General features: G+C 59.8%; 2 protein-coding genes across 4 annotated transcripts in view; one reads left to right on the forward strand and one right to left on the reverse strand.

Annotated features, from left to right (window-relative positions):
- CELSR1 (cadherin EGF LAG seven-pass G-type receptor 1) overlaps positions 1–2,193 on the forward strand; it is a 131,718-nt gene extending 129,525 nt beyond the window's left edge. The window contains exon 35 of the mRNA XM_082739607.1: positions 66–2,193. Coding sequence (XP_082595733.1) covers positions 66–90 — 25 coding nt within the window. The 3' untranslated portion in view covers positions 91–2,193. The remainder of the gene's footprint in view (positions 1–65) is intronic.
- A 2,866-nt stretch (positions 2,194–5,059) lies between these two features.
- Positions 5,060–24,115, reverse strand: TRMU (tRNA mitochondrial 2-thiouridylase). 3 transcript variants are annotated; one of them, XM_082739621.1, is made up of 11 exons: positions 23,960–24,115; positions 21,580–21,745; positions 17,670–17,776; positions 14,208–14,330; positions 10,885–11,057; positions 9,405–9,458; positions 9,254–9,320; positions 7,859–7,959; positions 6,471–6,615; positions 6,029–6,111; positions 5,060–5,564 (listed from the first exon to the last, which is right to left on the reverse strand). In XM_082739621.1, exons 1-11 carry the CDS (start codon positions 24,039–24,041, stop codon positions 5,400–5,402), a joined length of 1,266 nt encoding a protein of 421 aa, XP_082595747.1. In that variant the 5' UTR covers positions 24,042–24,115; the 3' UTR covers positions 5,060–5,399. The 3 variants fall into 3 exon arrangements, with proteins under 3 accessions (XP_082595747.1, XP_082595748.1, XP_082595746.1); XM_082739622.1 differs by having other exon boundaries at positions 10,885–10,998; positions 23,960–24,101; XM_082739620.1 differs by having other exon boundaries at positions 9,254–9,458; positions 23,960–24,110.
- Between the last annotated feature and the right edge of the window lie 1,040 nt (positions 24,116–25,155).

Consider the following 25,155-nt stretch of genomic DNA (forward strand, 5'->3'; position numbering starts at 1 on the left):
TTCACGCGTAGCAAGGGCCATTCTTGCTGACCTCCACCTGCCTGATGGCTTCTTCCCATGCACAGAGGCAGTAACGAAACTTCAATCTGAACCGTCAGGAAACCATGAGACAAGCCCACCGTCTCCAGCCAGGCCTCTGTGCTGCACTGACACACCCTTGGACCGTGGAAACCCAGGGGCCACTGCCCTGGCAGTGAAGGGGGCCCTGCAGTGGCAGCCCCATGACTGGTGTGACCCACAGTCCAGACACAAAGCCCTGGGCTGCCCCCAGGGGCTGGGGCCCAGCTGAACCGTGACAAGTGCCAAAGGCCACGGGCACAAGGATGCGTGTGTGGGCTCCCGGGCTGGCTCATCTGGATCCCGACTGCGGACAGAGGCAGAGCCGTGCACCGGCAGGCTAGGAATGGGCCCAGCACGAGAGCTGACAGGGCCGGAAGCTGCCAGGCCTGGCTTGCTGGGGTTCGGGGGTACCAGGCACAGGCGGAAGACGGAGGGCCACTGGCCATGTGAGCGCCCCCTGCAGCACAGACCCCTGGCCGGTGGCCTTGATGGTCCTTTGCAGAGACATTCCTCGTCTCGAAGCAAACTACTGTCTTTTGTTGAAAACGTGTAGATACTTCTCTATATATTTGTACGGGACTCTGAGAAGGTGGAAAGCCTGTGTATATTTTGCATTTGTACTGTTGATACTCGGAGATCCGTGGGATGATCTCTATTTTTTTATACAAGGAAGATTGCACAGTTGTACTTGAACCTGGCATGCATTGATGCAACTGGTGTCCCGGTAGATCGGAGTGGGAAGTGCGTCGGGGAGAGGCCGTCCTCGAACAGAGGCTCCTGCCCCTGCGCTCGGCCAGAACGCGGGGATTGTGTGGGTGTCGCGAGCAACAGCCTGAATTCACGGCGCGCGTTTCTGGGACGTGTGTCGTCCGCTCCCCGCCGCCCCAACTGTGATGGCTCAGAGACAGGGCAGCCTACAACTGCTGTAGCCTACGACAGCCTATGGCAGCCTTCGGCAGCCTATGACGATCCGTCCCACGGGTCTCGCAGCAGCCTGCGATGGGGTGGGGCGGAGGGAGCCCCCCAGGTTGGCGGTGGAGACATGCAGGGGACCTAGCTCTGGCAGTTCCCTGGCCGCCCCCATCCCGGACTCATGCTCAGCCTGCAGCGCCTCCCTGGCCCCTGGCCCAGTCATGGGGTACCACAGGTGGGATGTCTTTTGTTCCTCTGCTCCTGTTCTTGGTGGATCTTACAGTGCTCACATGTTCCCGATGTAGATGGAGGTGTGGGGCCTTCCAGGATGTCACATTCCTTCCTGCCAAATCGTCCAGTTCTTTGAGACGCCGAGGATCCCCGGGCGGGCTGGGGCCCCGCCCCCAGAACCCAACCAATTACTTCATTTTGCTTCAAATGGCCAATTGTGCAGAGGGACAAAGCCACAGCCACAGCCATGGTTACCAAGCTGTTTCTTGGAAGCTCAAGGAGCGGCTGTGCTATCCCACAGTGGGCACTTGGCACGGCATGGCCGCAGGGGCTGTGGAGCGGGGCCCAGAATGACTCAGACGCGTCTCGCTCTTGCGCTTTGTTCTTCCAATCAGGCGCCCGAACGCACGGTTAGCACAGCTGCGTCCGCATACGGGAAACCGTGAGACAGGAAGAGAATCCAGTCAAATGCGAAGATGTCTGTGCTGTGTTCTGATGGAAACATGAGCGCTGTTCACGACCACACCGGGAGCAGCAGGTGCGGGGCGGGTCTCAGGCCACACACTGCACACAGGAGGGACACGACACTGCAGGGTCCACATGCGGGATGAATTACAAATGTGCCTTAGCGGGCGAGCGGCGTTCCGAAGGCAGAAGGGTGTCTGCAGATGTTTACCCGACCAGACCTTTTTCTAAGTACAAACAGTGAACACCCTCGAGTCGGGACCCCCCCCACCCCGCGTCCTCACTCTTCCACAGCTGGGTCCTGCCCCTTGAACTGCAGTTTTCAATCTGATCACAATTGTTACCAAAAAACAACTGTCCGTTGTATTAAGACAGGAAAAACTGTAAACCTATTTTTGTGACTTAAGACTTTATGAGAAATGAGACACTGGAGATTTTTTTTTTTAACAAATGTCTATTTATTAATATTGGAAACACTGGAATTACAACACCAGAGAAGAGTCTGCAATAAATTAAGATTTTTGAGTTTGTGTTTCTGCTGTGCTGCTCTTCCCTGGCCCCACTCCCTGAGCCAGCCGGGGACTGTGGACAGGGTGTGGGGGACAGGCCCTGGGGGAAAGGAACTGGAAATTTCTGTCCATCCCCTCACACAGCCGGGATGAGCAGGCCCTGTCTGGGGTTCCCCAAGAGCTTTAACTCTCTCCCCGCGTGTGCAGCACCGGCCCTGGGCCTCCTTCCCTCAGGGTCTGGGAACCTGGGGCAATGGCGGGGCCTGGCAACTGGGGTGCCCATCTGGGAAACGGGAACGGGGATACATGTCCTACCCCTCAGCTCCACCCCCTTCAGCCTGCCCAGGGTCTCCTGAAGGTCGCCGGGGGTGGGGGGTTCGGGGGGTGGGGTACAGTCCTGGGCCGGCCAGCAGGCCAGCGCAGGGCAGTGCAGAGTCTCAGCTCATGAACCTGGCCTCCTGGTGCCCCCTGGCGGACAGCTGACGCAATGCACAAAGTGGCCTCCTGCACTTGGGTGGTGGCCTCAGGGGCACGCGGAGGGCAGGCTGTGCCCAACGGAGGGAGGGTGGCACCACCGGCTGGAAGGCTGCCATGGGCCCCACCACAGGGGAGGCCTGGGTGGGCAGAGCGGCCGCTAGGCCAGCTGCGAGCCTGGCGCTGGGCTGGAAGCACGGGCAGCCCCCCCCAACACCTGCCTGTGCCCGAGACTTCCACCTGGCTGCCCTTCCTCCTGTTCCTGCTGCCGCTGCCCAGGCTTGGCCTTCCCAGCAGGACAAGAGGCCCAGCCACCAGGGCCGCGGATCGGGAACCCTGAGGCCCGGGAGGCTCCACGCTGTCCTGTGAGCTGGTGGAACGTGGCCGGGGTTTCAGTCCCTGCCTCGACCACCGTCGAGCACAACGAGCAAGTGCGGAATGGGGGCAGGCCCGAGCCGCCCGCCTCTCAGGGCCTCCTTTATTGGGCTCAGCTGCCACGTGGACGGCTGGAAAGCCCGACCCTGAAGGCCTCCTGCTGGGTGGGGAGCAGGCAGGGAGGCAGCAGCTCCCGCTGTCACAACGGTGTGGAGGGGAAAGTCTCTGCTCTGGGCACAGCCCCAGCACCCTGACCGTCCCTGAGGGCGACTGCGTTCATCCTGCCTCTGGGAGGGGCTGGCACTGAGCTCTCAGCCCCCCCATGGCAGGCTGGCCTTAAAGCCCCCCCCAACGGTGCAGCCCATCGGCCCCACGCCGGGTCCCACTGAACGATGGCGGGGCCCACCCTCCTCGCTCCCTCTGCCCCAGGCCGGCAGGGACGGGCCGCCAGGAAGGCTGGTCTCGCCAGCAGGCTGCAGCCGCCGCACCAGAGCTGAGAGGTGCCGAGCGGGGTCCCAGGCCTGGGCCTCCCTTCCTGGCTGCACGGGACGGCGGCTGCTCTGCTCCCAACACACCGCGTCCTGACGTGCTGGGGACAGAGGTCTTAGGCGCCCACCCCTGCTCCTGAGCCGCTGCACAGGACTTCCTAAATCGAACCCCCATCCCTGACTGCCACCACGCCCAACCCCACAGCCCACCTGGTCGCCCATTCCTTCCCCACCTGCACCTCAGACACCAGAGGGATTTTCTGTTCAAAAACACCTGCCCCCTCCCTCCTCTTCAGAAGGAAGCCCTCCTCCCACTGTAGCACTCTGGGGCTGAGATGACCGTCACCCCACTCTGGGCTCCTCCCTTGTGGTCTGCGGTCTGGGACCTGCCTCTGTGGGCGGCAGGCGGGGGCGGGGGGGAGGGTACTGGATGGCTGGCACTCAAGACCCCAGGCTAGACCTGTCACCACCAGAGGCCCGCAAGGGTGGCAGCTATGGGACAACCTTCCCAGGTGCTCCTCTAGCAGCACTGCTAGAGATAGGCTACCTCTGGTCTAGAACCTTCTGTCCATAGAAGACAGGAAACCACACTTCTGGCCCCCACAGAAGCCTGGATCAGTGCACCAAGAATGTGTCGGGTATGAGGCTAGTGAGAGGAGGGAGCCCAAGCTCTGTCCCTGGTGCCCAGCCCCCACTGTCAGGGCAGGCGAGCTGGAGGCAGGGGGCTCACGGACACCCGGCCCCCACGCGCCCCGCAGGCACTGAGAAGAGAACGAGTCGGGTCCCAGGCGTCTGCCCACCTCCCACCCGCAGGGCCACCCGGCCTGGCGGAACCCTGACATGCACAGAGGCAGCAGGGGTCACGCTGGGACTCCGCGGGGGTCAACAGTCCCCCTGGGCCACAGGCTGCCCCGCACAGAGCGCAGGGGGCTCTGAACATCACACTTCTCTGCCAAGCAGCTCCCGGCCTGGCCTGCTGCCCTCTCAAGGCGACACACAAGCGTGCCCGCACCCCCATGCTGGGAGCTGTGCGTTCTCCCAGCGCCACGGGGAATCCCTGAATCCCTAGTGTCACGGCGTGACGACACTAGGCCTTTGGGAGGCACTAGGCCATGAGGGTGGCCCCAGGGAGACCCCTCGTCCTGGCCACTGGGGCCACAGTGCGAAGTCAGCCGCTGGCGAACCACAGGGGAACCTCAGCCAACCACCGGTCCCCACTGCCGTGAGACATAGACGTCCGCAGGAACGGACACCGCCTGCCACCAACCCCCCCTCGCTGGGATGAAGGCCCTTGGTCCTCCTGGTAGCCATGTGACTGCAGCAGAGGCACCAGGCACTCAGCAGGGGGAGGGACGACCTCCCCACAGCTGCCCCCCGCTCGCATGGCCGCGGGGCACCCCTGCAGGCCAGGACTCGGCCCAGGTCCCACCATTGTTGGCCCTCCCAGGGGAAGGAGAGTGTGGCGGGAACGGGGGGAGGGGGGCTTGTGTCACTCGGCCGGAGCTGTGCGCCAGAGGCCCGCACCCCTCAGGAGACCCCATCAGACTCTGTCCCAAAACACGCTTTATTGGGTGCCGCCCCGCATCCCTGCTGCCTCCTCTCCGGGCCGCCTATGCGCTTGCGGGTGGGAGACCTTCCCTGGGGCCCAGAAGAGCAACTCTATACACCAGGTACTCGGGACCCACCCACTAGGCAGCAAGTCCTTCTGGCCAGAGCACCAACTTGGGGAAGACAGGACAAGCCTTTCTGGGGCTCGCCCGGCACTGTGAGGCCAGCCCGGCTAGAACCGGGGCAGCAGGCTCAGCCACGCTCCCCTGGACAGCTCCACACTGGGCTCTGCTCCTGCGGGGCTGCTCCCGGGCACGCAGCAGCCGCTCAGCCTCCTTCAGAGCACGGGGCCCAGCCCTGGGCCATCGCTGGGGCTGTCGCTGGGGCCCTCGACGGCCACTCTGGACTTGCTCTTGCCCTTCTGGAGTATGTAGGCAGATGGCCCCAAGCGCAGGATTTTCCCGCTGCCCAGACACTCCTCCCCTTTATAGAAGACGGCAAACTAAGAAGTAAAGAGGCCCGTGTGAGCTCTGCGGGGCCCGGCGCCGGGGGCCCACCAGCAGCCAGGAGTGTGGGTCTGTGGCTGCTGGGCTGCGGGCGTGGGGGAGGGCAGGCCCAGACAGGGCAGCTGGGCCCTCCCAGCATCAAGCAGGGGCAGGTATCACTGGTGTGGCTGGGGGGTGGGGGTGAGGGGGACACCAGGCACGGGGGGGGGGCCGCGGCTTCCACCCTCACTGGCTGCGTGAGTCACGCACTCGCGCCCAGCCCGTAGCTCAGCACCCCCAACCTGTAAACGGGGCGCTCCGGCGGGGAGGAAGTGTGGTCTGTCCTTCCAGAGCACGGAGGCCACTGGCCAGAGCCCTCTCGGCCACACGTGGACGTGGAGAGAGGCCCGGTCCTGCCTTCCATCCGGGTTCCCCGCCTCCCTGGGCAGCCCGGGCGCAGGGCCAGGCACATCCCACTCACCTGTCCCGGGGCCAGGGCCCGTACAGCCCGCACAGCTGTCACCCACACGGTGCCGTCTTGGTTGAGGGTCAGCACACAGGGCACTGGGTGAACAAGAGGGATCTTTGGAGGGGGCCCCGGCCTTTCCACGTGTGGCCGGCCCCAGGCCTCACACCCCCAATGGATGGAAGGAGCATGGGCAGCGGGGCCACAGCCGGGGCGGCTCAGTGCCACCTGCTTCCTGGCCTACCACTCCAGCACCTCCAGGACACGTCCTGCATGGAGGACGAGGGCGGCCACGCGAGCCTCAGCGCCTTCCCGTCAGGGCTCCCAGGGGACGCAGGCGAAGAGGGGGTTCCGAATACGTTATGCAACCTGAACATTGGGGGATGCTCCGGCCCCAAATCTAAGGACCGCGCAGACCCTGGGCCCCTCCTCTGCAGGGCCCCTCCCGCTCGGTCACCTAGCGCCATCTGGTGGCGGAACCGGAAGTGGCACTCCATCATCTTGTCCCGGACCAGGGCTGGCGGCGGCTCCTCCGCAATCCAGTGCACGCGGTTGGTCCGCAGCAGGTCCCTGTACAGAGCCGGGTGGTCTGTCCGGGGGGCCTGTGGGGCAGAACGCGCAGGTCAGGACACGAGAGCCCTCAGCGGAGGGGGCCCCCACCCCAAGCCTGCACTCATCAGTAGTGACCCCAACGGCATGCTGACTGCTGACTACGGCGTCCGCCCAGAAATGCGTGGGACCACCCCACGCCGCTGGAGCCCATTCTGCACAGGAGGAAACTGAGGCGTAGGAGGGAAAGGGTCTTGTCACAGTCACACTTGACGAGCAGCAAACCAGGGTCAGCACCCGCCAGTTCCAGCCTCACGTCCTGCCGCACCTGCCAAGGCAGGGCCCGCCACGCTGCTGGCTTGTCTCCAAACAGTCACCCCAGGAGCCCATCAAACTCCAGGCAGCAGGGAAAGAAGGCACAGGGCCGGCTCCCCGGGGCTGTACTGAGGCCCTCTGACCCAAGCCCCAGGCAGGGGTACCCACACGGGGACAGATGCCAGGTGATGACCCTCCTGGTTTCTCAGAACGCAACAGAGACCACTGAAGTTTTACACGAAAACCACTTTAATTTACGTGTGACCACAATCCCTGCTCCGGCTGTGACGCCCACGGCTCTTTGAGGAAGGAGATGGCCCAGAATCAGTAGGCCAGGTCTGCCAGCCGCTCTGCCTGTGTCTAAGGCTCCTCCAGCCCTGTGCCCGGGCACCCAGCTCTCCCAGGGCAAGGGCTCTCGACCTTGGTACGGCTCAGACGGGAGGCTGAGTCATCTGTTCAGGGTGGGGGCTTTCCTGTGGGATGTCCGGGGACCCCCTTGGCCTCCACCCATGAGATACCATAGGGACACTGCCGAGTGTCCTGGGGGCGGGGAGGAGCAGGGCCAACTCACCCTCTTTGGGAAGCCCTGCTCCAGAGCCTGGGGACAGGTCAAGTCACTGCAGCCCACAAATGGCTCTGGTCCCGGCTCGGCTGCTTCCGTGTGTCCAGCAGTGGCCTGCGCAGCCATGGGCCAGCCCTGTCCTAAGCACTGAGGGACCTTTGGACTCTTGCATAAAATCAGAAAAATAGGATCTGTTCACAGCCATTAACGTGTCTCCCAGAGTGGCTGGCATACAGTTAAGAAGACCCTGATGAGTACCTTCCCCAAAGCCCTGCTGATACTTCGGGGGCCAGTCCCAGGAGGACACAGAGGCAGGGATGGTCCATCCGCCACTGCTGCTCTGCAGGACGCCACAGCCCTGCCTGGTCTTCTGCCACAAACAGACCTCGGTCGCCTGTCTCAAAGGCCACCCGACTCACCACAAACACGTCGCCCGTGGCGCTGTCCTTCTCCACCACGTACCAGGGCTCCCGCAGGCCGCCCATCTTGGCTCTCTGGCCCAAAGTATACAGGAACCAACCTAGGAAAGACGGTTCTCAGCAGCCGGCACCAGCTCCTTCATATCACCCCCCTCTTGATGGGGCACAGAGCATGGGGGGAGGGGCAGCAGTCGGGAGGCTCTGGGGGCCCCCGAGGGGTAGGCAGTCCAGAGCAGCTGTGTTCACCCACCACAAGCCTCAGCCCTGACCTCCTCAGGGCCGTGTCAGGCTGCACCTTGTGCCCCACCAGGAGCCATGCCAGCTGCTGGACCACCCAAACCAGGGGCCGCAGGGACCAGTCCTCTGGAATGTGCCCAGAAGCCCTAAGTCCCCTCCTGCTGAGCCCCCAGGAACCCCTCTGATGGAAGAACTGCACGGGGGGCTGGGGCATCAGGGCTGCCCCCACTTCTGTGTACCCCAACCGTGCAACAAACATCACAAGACTGGATGGCTAGCCCACCCCCCCACCTCCACCTCTCGAGGAACAGCACTAGCACAGAAGAGACCAACTGAGGGGATCTCGTCCTGCTGGAGACCGGCTGGGAGGGAGCATCCTGCAGGCCTGTCCCCTCCTCCCGTCTTAGGAATGCATGGGGCTTCTCCGCCCGGCTCCCCAGGAGCCCTGGACAGCCAAGTCCAGCTCCCCCAATGGGAAAGAGAAGCCTTCTGCCCAATCTGGGTCGGGGGATTCCAAAGAGCCATCAGTGAGCCTGTCCATGCCTGAGCACCAGCCCCTGTCCTCCCCAACAGGTCAGACACGTTCTGGGTCAAGACCTACCTGGTCTCCAGCCCCCAAAGGCTTCTCTCTGATGCCCCGGGAGCACAGGCCCACCACTCACCAACCCACTCTCTCTCCTCCCACTGCAATGTGAATGCTGGAGCCTGACCTGTCTGCTGCAGCCTCCCCACCCCAAACGTCTGCCCCCAAGTGCAACACCCCTGCCTCATGGGGACACCCTCTGATCCTGTCCTGTCCTCGTCCTAGATCTGGAAGCTCAGCCTGAAGTCAGTCACACTTTCATCAGGGTGGACCTCTCTGTGTTCTCACGTTTTCTTCCCCTGCAGTGAGAGGGTACTTTTACTTACAGAGACACAACACGGGTCTTCCCGAATCGGAGGGCATCCCTCTTTATTAGCTGCCAGGCCTCACGGAGACCATGCGCAGCACTGGCCACCACACTTGCTCGAGCCACCTGCGACCCCTGCCCACAGGCCTCTTGGACTCATGCGCGGACGCAGATGAGTACAGGCTTCTTGTCTGACTCTCCCAGAGCTGGAACTTGCCCCACGACTCAGGGAGTTTATGACGAAAGGCACCCCAAGGTGGTGTCTCACCTTTGTGTGTTCCCAGAACTTTATTGTCTTCTATAGAAATGAATTTACCAGGCCGGGGCTGTAAATACTGAAAAACAAGCAAGCTCTTACTCACGAATCCAGGCCCACAGCAAAAATGTGCCTCCATTCTTTCGCCTCTAAGAATACTCACCTGAAGAATGAAATTTTCAAAATTTCTTTTACCAACGAAACAGATGCCCATGCTCTGGAACGAAAGGAGAGCCGAGCGTGAGAACGGACAGGCAGGTGTCCGCAAGAGAACAAGCCGGTGCCGGGAGAAGCAGGCCGCGGGCCCGGCGCTCCTCGGCCAGGACCCGCATGCGCCGGCCGGGCCCGCAAATGGACCTTGAGGGCTGTCAGAGTGTCTCAGCCTCCCAGGGTCTGCTTCAGGCCCCCACCCGGGATCTGGTGAGTAAGCAAGGCCACACCACGTCCACCCCCACAGGAGAGAGAGCCGGAGCTGGGCCAGCCCTTCGGACCACCATCCGCAAGCCGCGGGGAAGCCGGGAGCCGGGGTCGGCCTGGGAAGGAGAGCAGCTGGGCCAGAAGCGGACCCGCGCAGGAGAGTCAGAGGAAGGAGCGGCCCGTCAAGGCGGTCTCCTCTAGCCCAGGAGGCAAGCGGACGGTGCGCTCCAGCGCCGCTCCCGCCACTCGGCTCTCTCACCGGCTCTCCGCTGTGTCCCCTGGAGATGTGGCCCCCCAGCTGCCACCACAGAACTACACCCAGAACCCGAACCAGTGAAGAGAGGGACAGAGATGATGGGCGGATGCATGCGTGAAAAGATATCTTCCTTGGGGACAATGACTTGCTGATAAAAAAGGTCATGCTCATTCCCAGGAAGACAAAAGGGCAGCAACAGCCTCAGCTAAAGGTGACCCAATCCCTGACATGGCCCGACCACACTGAGCACACCGGGACCATCCTGTAGCACCAGACCCCAGCCATGCTGGCCTCACCGTCGTTCCAATGCCCAGGCTCTTCTTGCCTCAGGGCCTTTGCACACCCTCTTCCCACTACTGGGGCTATTCTCCCCCAGCTGTCTTTGGGACACTAAATCCTATTCATCCTGAGGCCTTACGTTAAATAAAATGTTAACTCCCCAGAGCCCGTCTCTGGCTCTAGCCCAAACTAGTTAGAGCCCACAGGTGCCTCCTACACATTTTCCAGTTTTGCCGTGGTATGTTTCGTGTCTGTCCCCCCTCCTGCGAGCTCCATGAAGGCAGAAGTGAGGAGCCCATGTGCTCTTACCCTATCCTCAGGGGCCATCAGCACGGCACCCAGGACAGGAAGGCCCTCGACAAGGAGGGGCTAGACTGTGGGAAAAAGGCAGATCTGTGAGCAGGCAGGGACAAAGCCCCGGCCAGGGCGCCTCAGGGCCCTGTCCTTTAGCTCTCCCCTGGCAGGCTGGGCCAAGGGCACCCCAACAAGCTAGCCGGGCCGCTGTGAAAGCCGCGCACCCAGAGGGAGAAGTCGTGTCTGAGCAGCTCCTGGAATGTCAACAGCGTGTCCTACTGCACGCGTGACCCGGGCTCTGTCCTGACGCTGGCTCCCGGGGAGGAAACGCCCAGACGGGGCCACGCCCCCGCTTCTCCGCAGACCGTGGCCGCGAGCACACCCCCCTCAGTCCTACCTCCTTCTTCTGAAGCACGTGATGGAGTCTATTCTCAGCAGCTATTTTCTTGACAAAATCTTTCGTTAGCCCCCCCAGAGGGAAGAGGGTTCTCCTCAGGGCATCTTGGGAAACCTGGCTGAGAAAGAAGGTCTGGTCTTTAAAGCTGTCAGCTGCTTGAAGAAGTTTAACCGCTGCCAAAAGTAAAGAACAAAACACGGTGCGGGAATGAACATAACGGTCCTTGGCCGCGGGTCCCGTCCCAGTAGCTCCTCCCTGCTCTGTCGGAGGCAGAAAGCAGTGCTCAAAGGCAGACCACCAGGCAAGACAGACAATCCCGTGCTTCAGGGGAGACGGGTTCTCACCCCGAGTTTAGGCGCCGTTAATAATAAGGCTACGTGAGCAGGAAGTTTAATCCAGTTCCCTCCCCGGGTCACGGTACTTTACAGACCCAACTCGGCACAGGCCCGCTCTGAGGAGGGGACGTGAAAGCGAGCCAAGATGCGCGCAGCCGAGCATGAGAAAGCTGGACGGGGGACCCCGGAGGACGCCGGGCCGGGGGTCAGCCGCTCCCCACGCCCCCCACCGTCGCAGCCAGGGGTTTCCGCGGAAAGCGGGTTTCACTCAGAGTCGCGCGGACATCTGTGCGCTGCTCCTCCACGGCCTCCCCTGCTCGTCTCCCTGGCAGAGAAGCGCGTCTGGCCCTGAGGCCTCGCGGCACAGGCGTGACTGACCTCGGCCCCGTGACACTGGGTCAGAGAAGGAGGCCCGGCTCCACTGCTGGGCCACATCACACCTGCAGGCCTGTGCCAGGACCGCCGCGATTGCAAGCAACAAACTCCCCAGTGTCAAGTTCAGCGAGCCACGGGAAACGGCATGTGGGCTTTCAGTACCGGAGCTCCGACACTCCTGAGATGCAGCGCGAGGAGAGGCCGCTGCACGGCACCCTCAGGGTGTGCGACGTGTGCACTGGGGCCCATACGACGCACGTGTGCCTGTCAGCTCCCACAGTCGTGTGGGGAACACGGGCTCTGGGGAGGGGACCTTCTCCACCCGCGGCCTCAAATGTGAGTCTCACTTTAACCATCAGAGGGTCCATGACCCCCATTTTACAGACGAGGAAACTGAGGCTGAGCTTGTCGGAGAGGTGCAACAGCACACGCAGGCGTGGCCTTAGTCCGAGGCCGTCCCTTCCTGCGCGCAGAGCAACACGACCGGCTGAGAAATGGAAAACAGCCAGTCATCGGGGAGGCAGGCTCTGCCAAGGCCACTTTCTGCTTCAAAAGGAAGACCGGTCAGCCGCGTACACGGGGCCTCAGGACACTGGAAGCAACGGGCATTTCCTCACCGCTCCGAGTCAGCATAAAACAGACCCCACATCTGGGGCGCCCAGGGGGCTCAGTGGGTTAAGTAAGCGTCTGCCTTTAGCTCAGGTCATGATGCCAGCACCCTGGGGTCGAGCCCCACATCGGGCTCCCTGCTCGGCGGGGAGCCTGCTTCCCCCTCTCCTCCCACTCTATCTGTGTCACACACTCTCTCAAATAAATAAAATCTTAATAAGTAAATAAACAAATAAATAAGACAGGCGCAAAATCTTTTTTCTTTAAAGGAGGCCGGCGATCTTAAACTGTAGAAGGGTCACGGTCCGGCGTTTCAGTCACACCCCCTCCCAGCTCGTCCCCGGTCAGGCTGGCGCCGCGCCCCCTCCACAGGGGTGAGGCCTAACCAGGCGCCAGGCCGGGGCCCAGGAGCGCCGACGAGCCTAGGCGGGCTGTGCGCGGCCCCGTGTGCGCGGCCCGTGCCGTGCTGCTCAGGGACCAGGTCCAGGTCTCCAGGCAACTAAGTAAGAATTAGAGGGAAAGCGCCGTGTGACTAGAGAGCGCACTGAAAATGAAGACCGCCACGACTCCACATTACATCGCTCAGGAGCGCCCGTCAGCGCGATCGGAGGAGCTTCCGAGGGCCCGCGGCCTCACATAAAGGTCCAGACAGCTCCGCAGTGCAAACCGGTTTCTAGGCGGTGAGCGAGCACGTCTATTCCGTGTGGAAATAAATCCTTCAGCCATTCAGGACCCTTCAATCCGTGTTTACTTGCTGACTTCTGCTGCGGAGCGCCCACGCGGCAGCGCTCTGCCTTCTTCCCGACACGGAGGGGCTTCCCAGGACAGGGGTGCCGGGGGCTGTGAGACGCGGCCCTCGGAAGCAACTGGAAGGGAGGCCGGGGGAACCTGTCCCCTCTCCCCGCGTCTGTACCTGAGGCCCCGGTGGCAAGCGCGCGGCTAAGGGCCCCGCACCCCGCAGGCAGCAGAGGGAGACCATCCCAAAAAGCAAGCGCTGCCCTTGTCTGCGTTCCAATCGGAAGGTGATCTGCATCCCCTCTGCTGTGAAGAAGGGGCTGCGTTCGAAACCAGGCCAGCCAAGCACCGCCAGCAGCCTCGGGGCTCCGCAACACAGCAGACGGCCACACGGACAGGGTGGCCCCCTGAACAGACTCCGTGACACGGAGGACAGAGCTCGACTGGGGCCTGGCGTAGCAGAAAGAGCACAACTATGGAGCTGGGCCAAACAGGGCTGAGCTCCAGCTTGATGGCCACATGCCGCCTGGTCAAATGACTCCATGCCTCAGTTTCCCCACCTGTGAAGTGGGGCGAGCGCTTCCACCTCTGCTCTCAGAGGGGCCAAGCGGAGCGCGTGCCCGCCACAGCTGCGCGCGGGGGAAGGGGCAGGTGCGGTGGGGCAGGCGCTCGGCGGACCAACCCTCCGGCGATCCCACAGCAACGGAAACTCCTTGCTCAGACGTGGCTCTGAGCTCCCCTCACAATGGAGTGAATTTCTCTCTTCTACACACGAATGTACGCCAGGACGAGCCAGCAGCAGCCCTGCTGACAGCTGGGCATTGTTCTGGAAAGGTGACACTCGACTCCCTCTAATGCTGACACACGGCTCCGTATCCACCATCTCTGCACACGCTTCTCCAACAGGCCCGAGTGTCAGGCCCCAGCGCCTGGGTCCCGCAGAAGTGCGCACACCCTGGTCTCGAGCCCTCAAGAGCTCATGGTAAGCACTGCGGCCATGGTAAGCTCCGACTATGAACAAGTATTTCCTCAAACACCTGGGAACCTTCGAGTCACTGGCAGAGTGTAAGGGCTGGGTCAGAAATCGCAGAAGCAGGTTCCAAGCAGGCTCTGCGGGGAGGTGGCCTCCTGATGTTTACTCTTCAACACCCGCCAGCTAGTGCAGGCCACACAGGGACGCGGCGGCCGCCTCCACGACACCTGCCACCACACTTCACTAGCTCCCTCTGCGCACCCACCCCTGCGGTCTGACCCGGCACTTTTGCTTACCATTCCTGACTTCAAAGCGGTTTCTGAAAAGCCCTTCTGGCCTCCTAATGTGCTTCTGCTGAAAGACTTCCTCGTCTTCCAGTGAGGTCCTGGCGTAGTGGCCCGTGGCAACTGCGTCTGCTCCTGTGAGGTTTTTAAAAACCCAAGATCAAACTCCAGACTCGCATGTGTGGTCGGGCCGCCTCGGGCCTTGGGAGCTCCCAGAAGTCTGCAGGCACTAAGCCTTGCGCTGGACGGTCTGCACCGATGGCCCAGCTCCCTCCCAAACACGGAGGTCCAGGCGAGGAGGCCCTCCACAACACGCCAACATTCTCATCAACTGTGGCCTTGAACTCTCCATTTACAAGGAGACAACCTTGCTACAAGGTTTTCCTGCAGCTTTATGGGACTTTCAAAAGTCTGTATCTATCCACTCATTCACTTTAGCTTAAGGAAAGAGATATGTACACAAAGATTTAACGATAAAAAGTTCATTTCAGTGTCTCCTATACTAAGGAAAATTGAAACCACCAAAAAGTTCGGAGAATATGAAATTAAAATGCCACCAGAATGGCGCCGCTCTCAAGGAGTTTTTCATAATGTTCAATAGGGGGAAATACATAATACTATAATCCCACTTTTTAAAAAATATTATTTATTTATTTGAGAGAGAGACAGCGAGAGAGAGCATGAGAGGCGAGAAGGTCAGAGGGAGAAGCAGACTCCCCATGGAGCTGGGAGCCTGATGCGGGACTCGATCCTGGGACTCCAGGACCATGACCTGAGCCAAAGGCGGTTGCTTAACCAACTGAGCTACCCAGGTGCCCCCCACTATTTTTAATGCACAAAGATTAGGAAAAATATGAGAAAGTCCATTCCTTTGATTCCGGGAAGAGAAATGATAGATGACATCTCCCTATTTTCACTCTGCTGTCATGTACTTGAACTTTGAACTTTTTCTGATACCCACACATTATTTCCACCGCAGTGAAGGACCACCCAGCACATTCCATCTCTTCCCTCCCCGTTATGCAAAAAACCAAAAGAACCTACTAGAGCACGTATTAGTTCACAACCTTTCCCTGAACGAACACTTCAGATGCTCCACGTGGCAAGAGACTCATTCCAGGAAGGGGCAGCAAACCGAGCCCGTGCCTTGCCAGCGAGACGAGCTCAGTGTAAGACGAGAGGGACACGGAGCATCAGCTGCTGAGGGCACCTGGCGGCTCAGTCAGAGGAGCGTGCAGGTTCTGATCTTGGGGTCATGCGTTCAAGGCCCACACTGGATGTAGAGACTTACTCAAAAAAAAAAAAAGTTCTATCCATTAAAAAACAACACAAAAGGGAAGTTCTGGTAATACTGGTCTGACACGAGCTGCAGTAAAACAGCAGACGGCGCCTCGGCTCAGGAGTGGGCTCTCCAGTTTGCCAAACGCATTCTCCACCCTAAGGGAGATTCTTACCAGCACAAGAACTGTTGTATATGAACTACCAGAAAAAGCACATTTGGGAACCTGTTATTATACCTTGATTGCTTTTCAGAGAGGAAAACAACCCTCCTTAAATCTATTTCCCCAAACAACGAGCACTTACACTGCCAAGCGTCGAGTCCCCCGGGAGGGACCCCAAGGTCTCACGGACTGACACTCCGTGCCATGCTGCCCACGTGGGCAACTCGGATGTGCAAGTGCGCCCCACAGAAACTCCTTCTGACACGTCCCCAACAGACGGCCACCTCGGGCTGGCTCCCTGAGAGGCTAAGACAACAGGGAGCCACTCTCGCCATAGGGAGGTGTCACCCCCTCCCACAGAGCTGGCTGCGCCCCTCCCAAGTGCGGTCCTTCTGCACGGCCAGGCCCTGCCCTGCAGGGTGCGCACATAAACAGAGGCCATCACCGGGCATGACCACATGGTAATCACCCGGCTCATCCGAGGTCCTGTCTCCTAACACTAACACACTCAAAACCAAAGTCACTGCACAAGCCAGGAACCTGTCGCTCCCTTCCTGAATAAACGGGAGCTAACTGTAAGCCCCCCAGACGTGGCCCATGAGGGCGTCCACGAGGGCAGAGCAGGGCCGGTGCCTTTCCTTCCTGATACCCCCAACCACCAGGTAATGCCAGACTGCAGGCAGCCGGAGGCCCAGATCTGCTCCCCACCACGGACGAGAGGGAAGACTGACCCTAGTGAGCCAACTTGGAATACGATCTCTACCGAGGTTCAGTTTTGGCATCAGTCACTCAAACGCATCCAGAATTCTGGAGCCTTTGTCTTGCAGGCATCACTGAGGCCTGTGACCCGTGTGTGCTCCTCCCCAGCGGCAGGGCCCCGTGTGCTGGCTCTGCAGGCCTAGAGTGAGCCCACTTCTGTCACTGCGGCACAGCTGATGCACAGAGCAGCCAACAGTCCTGAGACGCTACTGGACCGCTGGCACAGGACGGTCACAATAACGTCTCGGCACGGGGGCAGACGCAGCAAAGAGCCGCACGGGACAGAAGACAAGGAAAGGCCAGAATTGGAAATTTCTGCGAGGGCAGGGCAGAGCACAGAAGCGAGCATGTGGGTTTTAAGGCAGCAGAGGCCACGGGCAGCCCCAGCAAGCAAGGCAGCATCAGGGAGCCCCACAAAGGCACAGGAATGCCCCAGCAGCAGAAGGAGAGGAGAAAGGAGAACTATGGAAACAGACAGAATCTGCAGGCAGCTGTGAGCAGGGAGCAGGGCCTCCATGGGCTTTGAGAACAGACCACCAGGGGCAACGGGGTGGCTCAGTCAGTGAGGTATCGGCTCAGGTCCTGATCTTCGGGTCCTGGGATCGAGCCCCACTCCCAGCTCCTTACTCAGCAGGGAGCCTGCTTCTCCCTCTCCCTCTGCCCCTCACCCCTGCCCATGCTCTGTCTCTCTCTCAAACAGAATCTTTAAAAAAAAAAAAAAAAAAAAAAAAAGAACAGACCACTAAAATGTGGCTTCAAATCCAGGAGGGAAAGAAAGGCCCAGAAACCAAGCTACCCAGAGCAGGGGAATAAAGTCTCAGCAGGACTGGGAAAAAGGACACCCAGAGAGACACCGAAGCCGACTTTCCGGAGCTCTAAAGAGGGCCTGTGACACTCCCGCTGTGACCCTGCCTGCAACCGGGGCTGCTCTGAGCGAAGCTGGACCCGCAGGCAAGCTCTGGCAGCCCCGCTTCTGGCTCTCTGCCTGCGACCTGTTTCGGCAGGATGCTCAGAAGTTGGTGCTCCTCAACCTAGAGCACCGCCCCCCCACCTGAGAGGTCCATGCTGAGGACACACTCCTTCCTCCCCAAGACCCTGTAATTTGCATATTGCCAGAAAGTTCTTTCTTACTCAGGACGATAACAGAATATTATCGTCTCCACTGCTTCCTTTCCTTCTGAAGATGAAACTGTTTACCGGGATTCGGCTCCTGAATATCTCTGAAAACCTTACAATTTTAAAGAGATTAAATGGAAAGAGCAAAACGACTTACCGAGATTATCCACAGCATAATGGAAAAAACAACTGAATTTGATGTGCTTGTTGCAGACTATGTCAGGATTAGGGGTCCTTCCTTTTTCATATTCACTTAAAAAGTCACTGGAACAGAAGAAAACGATTTTCATTTCTAAGTGAAACGTTCCTCAAAAAAATAAATCTACTGGGGCGCCTGGGTGGCTCAGTGAGTTGAGTGTCCGGCTCTGGATTTCGGCTCAGGTCATGATCTCGGGGTTGTAGGGCTGAGCTGCTGGTTGGGCTCCGCACTTGGCACAGGGTCTGCCTGCGATTCTCGCTCTCCCCCTCTGCCCACCCCCAACCCGCTTGAGCTCACATTCTCTCTCTCAAATAAATAAATAAAATCTTTAAAAATGATTAGGTTGAATTACTTGCTTAAGTTAGCTTCTCCTTGTCTTACCAAAGCTACAATTTTCCGGAAATCAGGAGAGCTTCAGTGGATAGCCACTGTCAGTGTTTTCATCAAACGTTCGCGTAAAGCCGCTGCACTTTCCATCTGAATCTATGGTAACAGACAAAGCCGGACAGAAAGCCAGGGGTCACCTGCCACTCCAGCCCAGCAGCCACTCCGTCTCCCCAGAGGCTCACAGATTGTGCGGGGCCCCGTGCAGGATGGACTCACTCAACCCCAGCCTCCCCTGACTCCGCCAGCAGAGGACGGCTTGGAGGAAGAACACGCCGGAGAGCAGGAACCCAACGACCCAGAGCCACCGCGTGGGGCTCCATGAGCTATTCCACAATCTCGGCCTGGGGACCCAGGTCACTGGGCGAATAAATGTGTCAGGTGATACTTTTCTACTGTGACTCCCATACTTCTGAGGGCCAGCAATGGCCTGGATGCTTCCAGGGCACAGGCAGCCTGGCTGACCAGACGTGGGAGGAGGACAGTTCAGCAACAAGTTCACGGTCTCACAGTGTCCACTCTAGGAGGATTACGATGCCTGTTCCAGGAGTCAAATTGAGTATTAAAGGGTTGGGGGCACCCGGCTGGCTCAGCCGGAGGAGCGTGCGACTCTCGATCTCGGGGTCATGGGTTTGAGCTTCGAGCTGGGTGTGGAGGTGACCTCAAAATAAAATCTTTAAAAAAGAAAAAAGTGACAGGTGTATCTGGAATACCTGTGATCATTTTCCATGGAACCTAAAGCTCTGTGTTGCTCTACCATGGTTACAAATGACAACGCTGACCCAGAGGGCCACGTCGCGAGGACACTGAGAATCTGCGTGGGGTCACAGGTCACACGTGTATCTTCAACTCCAGCAGGCGATGCCACACGTCCCTACCACCCCTCAGTCCTCTCAGGAAGGGAGAACACTTGTGTTGCTCTATATTTCAATTATTTAACTGTTAGAAAGTTGTCAAGAGTCTCATTAAACTCTTGCTTTACTCTCCGTGTGTCCACAGCCCCCAGAACATCTTCTACGTAACAAGTTCTGAATGAATGCTGAAGAGGCTGAAGGTGTCCACCTGCTTCTGAAAATCATGTTAACCATTTCCCAAACGGCTTAACGGAAAAGAGGTCAGTGGCACCAGCAAAAACCAAGGAGCACAGCCTGTTTGGTGAGGGGACAAAACCCGTCTGCACCCCAGGAGGGAGACGGCAAGCGGAAAGAACACCCACACTCTGACCCTTGCAGCCCCAACGGGCCTCGTAACCACGGAACGCAGAAGAAATCTCGGAGCTAGAGAGTGCTATCAGAGCGGTGAGCGTTCGGGGACTCCTGAGGGGCTCAGATGGTTAAGCGGCTACCTTTGGCTCAGGTCACGATCTCAGAGTCCTGGGACCGAGCCCCGCATCGGGCTCCCTGCGTGGTGGGGAGCCTGCTTCTCCCTCTCCCTCTGCCCCTCCTCACAGCTCGTGCACACACTCTCCCTCAAATAACACATTTAAACAAAACAAAACAGAGTGGTGAGCGTTCAGAACGCCAAGATCACTGAGCGCAATTCCAACTGCCCACCAGGCCACCAGGACGAAACGGAGGCAGAGGGCAGACTGGCCAGAGCCTGCTTGGCCTCCGTTAAACGTTGAGTTAACCTCCAGAAAATCATGTTCGCTCACACGCTTTCCAAACGTAGCAATGAAGGGGAAGTTTAAATCCGCCTGGATTTCTTGCTATCACCTTAAGCCCTGCAGTACTGAAAGGACGCCCCAAAACAGCTTTCCCCACCCACCCGGATTCAACGGCAAAGCTACCCCTGCCTCCTCTTTCTCCCACCCCTACACTCGTCAGTCACCAAGCCCCCCGGCGCCATTTCCCACGTAAGACCGGATGGATCGCCCCACCAGAATGAACCCAAGTGCTTGTCGCAGTGTGGGTTCCAGGGCTGACATCCCACAGCCCTGTCCAGGCGGATGTTTAACAAGCAGCCTCGCCAGTCCTTCAGCCCGACCTCCGCTGCCAGCGGATCTGCCCCCCAGGGCTGCTGCGGCCAGCCGTTACCCCCACTCCACGCTCCGGTCATTCCCACCCTCGAACAGCGGCTTCTCCCACGCTCTCTGCCTCCAATCTTCTCCCATAACTTACCCTACACTTGCCTCCCAGATTGCTCTTTTCAGTAATACAAATCGCAAGAGCTACGTTTATTGCTTACTAATGTGCCAGGCACAGTGCGGGTAGCTTTATAGCTAATTTCATTTAATTCTTACAATAACCCCATGAGACAATGTCCTCATTAAAGGGATTTTATTTTATTTATTTATTTTTTAAAAGATTTTATTTATTTATTTGACAGAGATCACAAGCAGGCAGAGAGGCAGGCAGAGAGAGAGAGAGAGGGAAGCAGGCTCCCTGCTGAGCAGAGAGCCCGATGCGGGACTCGATCCCAGGACCCTGAGATCATGACCTGAGCCGAAGGCAGCAGCTTAACCCACTGAGCCACCCAGGCGCCCCATCATTAAAGGGATTTTAAAAAAAGGCTTAGAGAACCCACGGCCATGCAGTAAGTGGCAGGGTCAAGACTGGACCCCTGGACTTCAGTACACAGAGCCCGCACTGTGCACGCACCTACCCTAAACCTGCGCACATCACTGCTGCCCAGGACCTTCGATGGCCACGCACTGTGCAGAGCCTAGCTGGGCTCCCCATACCCCAGGTCAAGCAGCCTTCCTCCGCAGTGACAAGAGTCCAGCCAAAGCTGTCAACGTTCCCCCCCAGAATGATGGGGATTTTCCTTGTCACCACTGCTCTTGCTATCCTGTTTGGAAAATCTTCTCTACTTCACTGTTATTTTCAAGAGCAGATCAAACCTCACCTCTTCCATGAAGCCCTCCTGACTGCTCCATATGACCCATTTCTCCCTCCTCTGAACGTGCAGCATTTTCGTATCGCTGGTACCTCCTACCCACCGCTCACCACTGTCCCCTCTGTTGAAGGGAACGTCCCCCTCCCACCGGGCTGCAAACTCCTGCAGAACGAGCCACAGCCTGTCCCCCTTGATGTCCCCCACACAGCACTGTGCCCAGTTTGGAGCAAGCACTGAAGGATCAACGTTGGCAGCTGTCACATTTTTGAAGTTTTTGTGTTTCGCGTTTTCATGAGGTACCGGGGAGGGGTGCCTCACCTACTTCTTTTTCCCAGAAGCCTCACTGCTGACCTGCACAGGCACCCCCCATGCCATCTCTCAGGGAGGACCTCAGCCTTAGTTTCCTCACCCAAAGCTAGCAGCAGAAACAACTCAAGGTTCCTGAAGGCCTTAGGGAGACTTCCAACAGGTGGCACATAAGGAAATAGGAGGCCGGCTGCTCTAGGACCTGCCATCCACGGTCTCTGGCGCCACCGCCTAACAGCAGTGGCCACGTGCCCCTGGTCCGGCTGACGACGGCAGTCCCTCCTGCAGAAAGGCAGTACGGCGCATCGGGAAGCCTTCTGCGTCTCTGAAAAGGACCCACCTGAACACATCATTCCAGTACTCCTTCACATAGGACACTTGGTGGAAAGGGATGTCGAGGATCCGGCAAACTCTGTAAGCATCTTCACAGTCCCTGTCGGCAGTGCACACTCCGTGTTCATCCAGTGAGTCCCAGTTCTTCATGAACACCCCTGTCACCTGATAGCCTGGGGGCGGAAGGGGGCACAAGTCAGAGTCCATACTCAATAATCGGAGTGTAAGCCACTGGCCTTCCCAGCTGGCCGAGATGCCCTTTCCCCCACACTCCCGTGACACTTGGTAACGCCTCCATCGTCACAGTGGGCTGCAGGACTGCAACTGTTGGCCTGTGTCGCCCAGGTGAGCGAGGGGCTGTACTTTCATCTCTGTCCCACCCTGTGTCTGCACAATGCCTGGCACGTGGGAGAGGCTCAGCAAACGGTGCTGAACGACAGAAGAGCAGAAATTCAACATTTTTCAAAGCATTCTGTTATCGAGAAAATAAACTAATTTCAAAGACTTTTTCCAATTACCATCTAGAACTTAGACTCTAAGCCATCAGACAAGAAGACAATTAAAATCCAGGCTATTTTATTATAAAGGTTGTACTAATTATATATTTAAACACCTTTTTTTGACTTCTTCTATTTTAACGAAGTACTCAACCAAATACCAGAAAGCCCAGTGTTAGCTTTCAAACATCTCAGCGACCCACTCAGGTGCCTACCCTGTGGGAGAAATGTTTAAGAAATGTTTCTCAGTGGTTAGGCTCAGGGGTCGAGGATCCCAAGACGTGACTAAGTTTGTGACTAAGTTTAATAGAGTGCGCCGCCGGACACCCGCCAGACCACCCCCTCCACCCAGACCACCCCATCCACGGCTGCCTGCAGTTAACCAGCCCCTACGGACTCTCCTCCAGTGCACACCATACTCTGCTGCGCTCCTGGTGCCAGTCAGCCCCCTTCTGCCATCCACCACAGCCCGGAGCTCTTAGAGAGCAGGGACTACGTCTCATCAACCCTGTGTCCCTGCACAGAGCCCGGAGCTAACGAGGTGCTCGCAGAAGAGACGACCCCACACACAATTTATCCTTCTTCTCAAGGACACGGACCCACTTAGGGGCCCAGACGCAGGCACTCCCGAATGGGACCTGAGCCTTGTGGGGGGCACAGGATAGGCCGTGCAACTCCCACAAGACTAGGGAAACCCATGATGCCAAGGAGAGGACCACGCTTTTCCTCTGCTAAGTCCATCAGCATCCCCCACTGAGGAGGAAACCCCAGAGAAGGCTGGAATAGGGAGTGATCGTCTGGATCCTGGGAGAAGGGACAGCCGACCTTCCTGAAGAGTAAAAGGAGTCCCCGCGGTCTGCCCACCGCTAGTCTGCCCCATGTGTCAGAGCACGTCACACACATCATCGGGAACCTTCAAGGGCTCCGCACGGTCTAGTCCCGCATAGTCCAAAGTCTATCAGGTAACATCAGCCATAATCACTCTTTCCTTCGCCCGTCCAGACCCGGCCAACACTTGCATGCTTCTGACCTTCTGCTGGAGCACTGTCCTCACACTTCACGCCGATGCCCTGCTTAGTGAAATGCTACTCCGCCTGGCCTCCGGGTCTCGCCTTAAACACCACCAGCACGGGTGAGGCTTTAAATCCCCATCTCAAATGACAGGTGCGCAGCGCGCCTACGTTGTTCCCACAGATCCAGTTATCTGAGACAGGGAGAGCGCTGCAGGTGCACGAGTGGGTGGGGAGGAAGGGACAGGATCGCCAGCAGACCCCGACCAGTGTGCAGCCCTCCCCGGGCTCATCTGACCACTCTGAGATCAGAGATCGTCACCCTGGCGAGGCTCAACGGACTGCGCCACCCGGGCGCCCCGGGTGCCTGCATTTCCATTTAATAACCACGACTGTCTTCCGAGCGCCCACTGTGTGCCGGGCTCCGCGGTGTCGCGGCGCGGGCTCGTGTCAGCTCATCCTCCCAGCGGCCCGGCGACGTGGGGGGGGGGTCCCCACCTTTCAGAGGACGCTGGACTAACCGAGGGGCCCCCCCGCTCCAGCCCTGCGTTCCGGGAGCTCAGAGCGGAGAGCGCACGCGAGCCACCCCGTGGAGGCGGCCTCCCACGCAGCACGCAGCTCGGTCGGCGCCCGACCCGGGCACTCCCCGGACGCCTGCCACGGACGCTGGCGCTCGGCACCGGCGTGTCGCCGTGAACGGAGCGCACGGACGTCCCGGGGACATGTTGGCCGCACGGGCCCCGGCGGGGCCAGGACCGTCCCCGGCTCAGCGCAGACCGCGCCGCCGCCGTCCCCCGGTCAGAGGGCCCCGGGGCCCCCAAAGTCGGGGATGCAGCCCGCCAGTGCATGGGGAACCTGGCGCAGAGAAGCGGTCGCTCACCTCTCCGCCTCAGCAGCAGCGCGGCCACGGCGCTGTCCACCCCGCCGGACAGGGCGACCACGACGTGCCGCGCCGCCTGCATCGGCTCACCGACAGCCTCCCGCAAGCTGGGCGACCGCTTCCGCGCCGCGCCGGAAGTCCCACCTCCGCCGCGGCGACGCCGACGCGGCCCGACCGGAAACGCGCTTTCACGAGCCGCGCTCCGGCCCCGCCCCGGCTTCCGCTCCCGAGGCTCCGCCCACTCGTCCTGCGCGCGCAGCCGCGCTCGGGCTCTCTGCTGCGCTTGCGCACGCTGCTCCGGGGTAGGGCTGCGTGCTGTCCGCCTGAGCGCGGTCGAGGGAGCCGAGGTCGTCCTCGAGGGGTGCGGCGAGGAGCCGGGTTCCAGGAGAGGGGCCGTGAAGCCGGGGGCGGAAGGATCCCGTGTAAATTTCGAGAGCTCTTCGTGGCTGCCCTGGGTTAGGGTTAGGGTTAGGGTTAGGGTTAGGGACGAGCGGGGAGCTGGTTGGCAGCCCGTGACAGCCGCCTGGGCGGCGGAGCATTTGCGGGTGGACTCTGTACCCGCGCCTGCGGGAACGGACGTGGGGGGACGGGAGAGGGGGTGGGGGCTTGATGTTTCCGTCTTGCGGGATGTCCCGGGGAGGGAGTGGCCCGCCAGGTCCGCCCCCGCGCGTCAGGTGGCTCGGGCCGTCACCCTCCGACGGGAGATGCGGCTGTTCGGGACCGGTCGCGCGGGGGCGCACGCGGGGCACCGGGCGGGTGACCGAGGCAGCACGTTTCCGGCGGGGGGGACGGCGGGCCGCGGAGACCTCCGCTGGGCCTCAGGAGAGCGTGGGAAGGTGGAGGTGAGCAAAGCAACGGAGGAGCCCGGGTAGGAAACCTGGCCGAGCCGCGCGGGCTGGAGGTCCGCTGACTGGCTGGCCGAGGGGCGGTCAGTGCGGAGTGCCAAGGCAGGGGCGGCACGCACCGGACCAGGAGCGCCCCCGGGCCCAAAGGACTGAGATCTGCGTTGGCACCTGACGCTGTGGTCTACACAAGCGAGATCGGACACCCTTTAACTCCGCGACTCGGGGGGCGCCTGGGGGGCTCAGTGGGTTAAGCCTCTGCCTTCGGCTCAGGCCATGATCCCAGGGTCCTGGGATGGAGCCCCGCATCGGGCTCTCTGCTCAGCGGGGAGCCTGCCCCCCACCCCCGCCTGC

The sequence above is a fragment of the Mustela nivalis genome, assembly GCF_964662115.1.
Source record: "Mustela nivalis genome assembly, chromosome: 7".
NCBI lineage: Eukaryota > Metazoa > Chordata > Mammalia > Carnivora > Mustelidae > Mustela > Mustela nivalis.

Excerpts from the sequence above, each read along its gene's own strand:
- TRMU (XM_082739620.1), bottom strand. The coding sequence starts at position 24,041 with ATGCAGGCGGCGCGGCACGTCGTGGTCGCCCTGTCCGGCGGGGTGGAC. Across the intron at positions 17,777-21,579 it reads TACTGGAATGATGTGTTCAG|TGACTTTTTAAGTGAATATG; the intron begins GTGGGTCCTTTT and ends CTTCTGTTCCAG. Across the intron at positions 5,565-6,028 it reads GGGCCCTGGCCCCGGGACAG|TTTGCCGTCTTCTATAAAGG; the intron begins GTGAGTGGGATG and ends TTTACTTCTTAG.